Source organism: Sminthopsis crassicaudata, chromosome 1 (genome assembly GCF_048593235.1).
Source record: "Sminthopsis crassicaudata isolate SCR6 chromosome 1, ASM4859323v1, whole genome shotgun sequence".
Lineage (NCBI taxonomy): Eukaryota > Metazoa > Chordata > Mammalia > Dasyuromorphia > Dasyuridae > Sminthopsis > Sminthopsis crassicaudata.
In genome coordinates, this window is record NC_133617.1 from 145913955 (window position 1) to 145920118 (window position 6164).

General features: G+C 47.0%; 1 protein-coding gene across 1 annotated transcript in view; it reads left to right on the plus strand.

Moving 5' to 3' along the window:
• The window catches only part of GDF6 (growth differentiation factor 6), a 7872-nt gene extending 2421 nt beyond the window's left edge, over nt 1-5451 (plus strand). The window contains 2 exon segments of the mRNA XM_074269049.1: nt 2037-2638; nt 2640-5451. Of these exon segments, the coding sequence (XP_074125150.1) occupies nt 2037-2638; nt 2640-3032 (995 nt within the window). The 3' untranslated portion in view covers nt 3033-5451.
• The last annotated feature ends 713 nt before the right edge of the window (nt 5452-6164 follow it).

The following is a 6164-nucleotide window of genomic DNA, read 5'->3' on the forward strand; positions in this document are numbered from 1 at the left end:
AGGAAAATGAAGCCTCCAGGTGAGAGGTCCTGTGAATTGACTATGTCAGTGGCTGAATCCAGGAAAAAACTCAGGGCTCTTTAAAGGAGGTAGAAAAGAGAGAATGCTGAATTCCTATTGAATTTGATGTGACCCCTGGTTGGTCTGAAGGTCTCAAACTCCCATAAATCAACTAGCTGTCCTCTCCAGAAGGCCTCCTCATCCCTCTCCCTCTCTCCCTCCTCCTCCTCTCTCTGTCTCTGTCTCTCGTCTCTCTCTCTCTCTCTCTCTCTCTCTCTCTCTCTCTCTCTCTCTCTCTCTCTCTCTCTCTCTCTCTCTCTCTCTCTCTCCTCTCTCTCTCCCCTCTCTCCTTCTCTCTCCCTCCCCTCCTTCCCTCCCTCTCTCTCCCTCCCTCTCTCCCCTCCCTTCATCTCTCTCTCTCTCTCTCTCTCTCTCTCTCTCTCTCTCTCTCTCTCTCTCTCTCTCTCTCTCTCTCTCTCTCTCCCTCCCCTCCCTCTCCCTCCCTCCTTCCCTTCCACTTCTCCCCTCTCCCCTCCCCTCCCCCTCTCCCTCTCCCTCTCCCTCCTCCCTCCTCCCCCCCCCTCTCTCCCCTTCTCCTCCCCATTTCTCTCCTCCCCCTTTTCCTCTACCTCATTAACCCTTTCCACTGCTCCATTTCAGGTTGGGGCATATGCCTATGAGAGAGCAACAACCTCTGAAAAAGTATAAAGGGCCGGTATGGAGTGTTTCTTTAGTCTTTATTTTCTAGTTCTGGTGCTAGCTGGGTTTGGAAAGGCTGTAAGGGTTGAACAACAGCTCCAGTGACACTTTTACTATTGAAATCTACCTAAACTTTACTAGCTTCTGGGGAAAGCCCGGGCTTTGGGGATTTTTGTATTTGCTGGGTTGTAAACATTTTATGAGAAGGCAGTTTGGGGGAAATCTGGTTAGCTTTCCGCCTTGCACATTGGATTGGTGTTGGGCTTCATGCACGAACGTGTCAAAAAAGAAGTCCAGGTTTACCTAGGTTCCAGAGTATTTTCCTTGGATTGTAAAAAACATCTTCCCCCTATGCGCCCCCAAATATCATTCCCCCAGTTGTGAATGTTGTCCTAAAAGTTTATCATCTAGATCCTATTGGAGAGTAAAGCAAGAGGACTTCTGGTTGGATGTTGTAAATATCAGCGTTTCTTGCGGATGCATGAAACCCCTTCTGAGTGTTTTATCCAAATGCCACATTATTCTAAGTAAACCTAAATTTCCCAGTGCATAACTAGTATGCTTCTATTTATGATTTCTATTGGAATATTCCCGTATCAAGTGGAGAAATGAGGCAAAAACCAGAGAAATCCGATTGATGCAAACCGCCAATATGGGTTGTTAAAACTCTTTATCTAATAGGTCTCTCTGTCTCTCTGTCTCTGTCTCTGTCTCTGTCTCTCTCTCTCTCTCTCTCTCTCTGGCTGAATTATTTGGGGAAAGGGCCCAGGAAGGATAAGGGGAAAAAAAAAACAAACTTTAGTCTTCTGCATAGATTTTAAGTTATTCAGTTAATCCGTAAGCATTTATTAAGCGCCTACTATATGTTAGGCACTCTGCTTGGGTGATGGAGATACAAGTACAAAGAAAAAAAACAATCCCTGCTCTGAAGAAGCTTACTTTGTAACAAAAGACAAAACTGTTGATTTTTTCCACCTTCTGGGAAAAGGCCTGTGAAGACATTGCAGCTCCTGTCTGACTTCCGCCCCCAGTTTAAACTGCCCAAAGCTTATTGGGAGAGAGGATTATCTCTGGCCACAGCTTCTGTCCTCCTCCTCCCACGACGACCCCCACCCCCCCACCTCAGTGATCTTTTAGGCTAGGGCCTGGTAACTCTAGGGGTGGTAAGGCCCCAAGGCTACCCAACTACCTGGGACGGCCCCCCTTCACCTCCCCCACCTCTAACCTCCTCCGTCCCCTCCCCCAGCCCCTGCTTTTCCTCCCAGGGGGCTGCCAGAGAGAACTGGGAAGATTTCCCCCTTAAGTGAAACTGACTGTAATTATTTTTTATCTCGCAGACGATCTCTCGCACACTCCTCTCAGGAGACAGAAGTATTTGTTTGATGTGTCGACGCTCTCAGACAAAGAAGAGCTGGTGGGCGCGGAGCTGCGGCTCTTTCGCCAGGCGCCCCCGGCTTCCCCGGGGCCCCCGGGCGGCCCGCTCCACGTGCAGCTCTTCTCCTGCCAGTCCCCACGAATGCTGGACTCCAGGACTCTAGACCCGCAGGGGGCGCCCCAAGCCGGCTGGGAGGTCTTCGACGTGTGGCAGGGCCTGCGCCGCCAACAGCCCTGGAAGCAGCTCTGCCTGGAGCTGCGGGTCGCCTGGGGAGAGCCCGGAGGGGAGACCCTGCACTCATCCCCACCGCCCCAGGCTGAGCCTCCCCTGGACCTGCGGAGTCTGGGCTTCGGTCGGAGGGTGCGGCCGCCGCAGGAGCGGGCTTTGCTCGTGGTGTTCACCAAATCCAAGCGCAAGAACCTGTTCGCCGAGATGCGCGAGCAGCTGGGAGCCACCGCTGCCACGGCCACGGCAGCGGCGGGGGCCGAGGGCGTGTGGCTGCCTCCCTCGCCGCTGTCCCCACCGTTGTCGCCGCCCGCGGGCGTCCGAGACGCGGACTGGGGGGCTGGCCTCTCAGGGTCGCCGGCGGCGACGCACCGCCTTCGCCAGCCGCCACGGCAAGCGACACGGGAAGAAGTCACGGCTCCGCTGCAGCAAGAAACCCCTGCACGTGAACTTCAAGGAGCTGGGCTGGGATGACTGGATTATCGCGCCCCTGGAGTACGAGGCGTACCACTGCGAGGGGGTGTGTGACTTTCCACTTCGCTCCCACCTGGAGCCCACCAATCATGCCATCATCCAGACCCTCATGAACTCCATGGATCCCGGCTCCACCCCACCCAGCTGCTGCGTACCCACCAAATTGACTCCCATTAGCATCCTCTACATCGACGCGGGCAACAACGTGGTATATAAGCAGTACGAGGACATGGTGGTGGAGTCCTGCGGGTGTAGGTAGCGCTGCCTTTCCGGCCGTCTCGGTCCGGGGACGGGAAGGGAGGACTGCAGCAGAGAGAAGGAGAGTGACCCGAATGAAGGGGGAAAATCACCCCGAAACATAGACCTGGAGGATTGCAGGAAAGGATGAGTAGGAGGGGGAAGCGGAGGGAGGCGAAGGTCTTGGGGCACCGCATTGGAGCCCACCTTGAACACTTCCTTTCACCTAGAGAGAGGGAAATGGACTTTTACACCGTACCTGGCGACCCTGGAAAACAAGTCAAGGAATAGCTTCGAGTTTGTTGTCATTGCCGTTTCAATTTCCTTGAAGCACCTGTGTATCTCACAGGTTTTTAATAGGGGTGGGTAGAGGAAACAGTCTTGTGTTTCACAGCTGTCCCTTGGATTGAAAATTATTATTTACAAAGAAAACGGGGTGTGTATTGGGGGGGGGAGAGAAAGGAGGAGATTCACCTCTAACTGCATCTCATTCTTTTCTGTCTTGGATCATGCTAAGTTTTGTATTTCCTTTCTGGGTAAAGTCAACTTTCCATGTGGCCATCTAAACAATATTCTAAAAAAGCAAAATCTCCACCTCTTCCTGCTGCACCCTCCCCCCCTTCCCTTCAAAACCTAGTTCAAAATCTTCTTCGCTTGAAAGCACTACCTTCCAAGACAATTTTGGTATAAGTGGGCCAAGTAACTCGAATGGCCTGAATATCTTTCTTACTCAATCTGACCCGTCCCACTTCCTACCTTCCCACGACTGCCCACTGTTCTTTGCTCAGTACTATCAGAATCCAACAGTGGGACTCCATTTCTGAGGAGATATGGAGATATGGGTTATTTTGCAAGCTTTCTTTTCTTCTCTCTCTCTCTCTCTCTCTCTCTCTCTCTCTCTCTCTCTCTCTCTCTCTCTCTCTCTCTCTCTCTCTCTCTCTCGCTGCTGAACGGGAAACAGGGGAGTTCATGCTTGATAGAGTGACAAAAATCAGTTCATGCCAGGGATACTTTAAGATAATGGACAGAGCCAGTAGAGAAGTGAGGCACAGGCCCCCCCAGTGAAATTGTTCCCCCCTCTTCCCCTTAGCTGCCTCTTTCAGGATTATCTGATGATCCAGGTCTCCTTCTAAGGTGAAGGCAATTTCCCAAGTACAAAAAACAATCAAGTGAAAGGGGAGAGGGGGTAGGGCTGGGTATAGGGGAGGGAAAGAGAAAGAGAATTATATATGAAAGGGTAGAATAAAGGAAAAGGGTTGGGGGTGAGGAGAAGCCAAGGGACAGATTTGGAGGGGAGTTGGTGGGAAGTAACCCACCCCGACTCAGCAAAATGGGAGAGTCTAGTCTTGCCACAAGAAGAGAAAAGGAGTGAACGAAGAAGCAGAGAGGAAGGAGCTAAAACTGTAGAAAATGCCTGTCTGAAGTTTATCTGAAGTTTCTCCCCTTTTCTCTCTGACATTCCTGAAAGATTACCAGCCAGAAATCGCCTAGGGCACCCCCAAAAGAATTGTTTCGGATTGTAATTACCAGTTAGACTATGTTTTTAAAACTTAGTAATGAAAAACTGTGAAAAGAGCAAAGTGTTACATTGAACGTGGAGAAGGGAATCCGGGCAGTGGGTAACGACGGTGGTGGAATTAGTCAGAAATCTTAATGCAGGGAATTGAGTACGGTACTTTTAATTCCTAATTCCAGAGAGGGAAAAAGTGAACTCCCTGCCCCTGCCTACACCAGTATTATTTTTATGCATTGTCCTAGGTCCTCCAAAGGCCTTATTTGTTCCCCACCTTTGGCTTGTGAAATTTCCTCAATCAAGAGAACAGCTAAGGGAAAATAAGGTCTGGGTTTATTTCCCACCTGTGTAGTTTTGCGCTCTCTCATTCTAACCCTGTTAGCTTGTCTGGTTCACAGAACTATAAACTGGCGAAGAAAAGATGGGAATAATAATAATAAATAATAATAATAATAATAATATAAAGTACTAACTAAAAAAAGGACTTGGCCAGGAGCAATAATTTAAAATGCACATTTGCTTTGGATGCACTGTTGTTCATGTTAAGACTGTATATATTTGTTTATTTAAGCAGCCTGAAAGTGCAAAAAGGAAATGAACAGCATACATTTCATTTTAATGTACAAAACATTATATGCACTCGAAATGTTATAATTTCTAATATTTTTAAAGTTTATATTTGAGTTGTACAAAGTTATGCATTAATCAGATATTTCATTCTTACATAATGTTATCATTTCCTTAAGTAATATTACAAAATTTAAAGTCTGTCTAATGGAGATTTTTGTTTTTGTCTACCTCACTATAATGCAAGTATTTACAACTCTAAAGTAACCTGAGGTAAATTAATATTCAAAACATCTTTGCAATACACTTTTCCTGGATGATACTTCAACTATTACTGTATTATTAAACTTCCTTTCTCAAAGTCTGAGGCTGGTTTCATATGTTCTGTTCAGAGAAAACTTTCTCAAAGAAATGTGGTTGTGGGATAAGCACAATTGCAGGGAGAGATTATAGGCTTGGAAATTTGAGAAGTCATTGACTTGGTTTATTTTAAATTTCATATTACAGCTCTTTGAAGATGATTTTGTATTTTCATGAAACTTTTATTGTGACATTTATTCTTCTCTTGACTACATCCCCATCTTATGTCAACCTGTGAAAAACCCTTGTGAGAATATGACCTGTTCCAGCATCTCAGGACCTAAAGATTGCTTGGCTTCCTTCTCTTCCCCTTTAATGTTGGAGAGAGAAGAAAAGAGTCTGCCAATAAGTCTGTAGTTACCCTTGGTGTCTGTAGTCATTTATATTCTTGGTATCACAAGAAGCTAAAAGATACTAAATGGCTATTATTTTAAATGAAATGGTCTTGATCTGAATTTTTGGTGATTCAGGAATATCAGAAGAAGCTAATTGCTTCTATTAGCAATAGAAATTATTGCTATTTGAATAATATTTGAGTGTGGGGAAGGACTAGGATGTTTACTATTGCTGGAACTCTTGGGATTGTGCCTGTCATTTGGAGGGCACAAAGATTTATAGATTTGACATCTTCCCGAAGAACTGGTCCTGAGATGTTTTTCCTTCCTGTAAACATCTTCAATGCTTATTTGAGGACCTCTCTCTAGTAACTCCTTA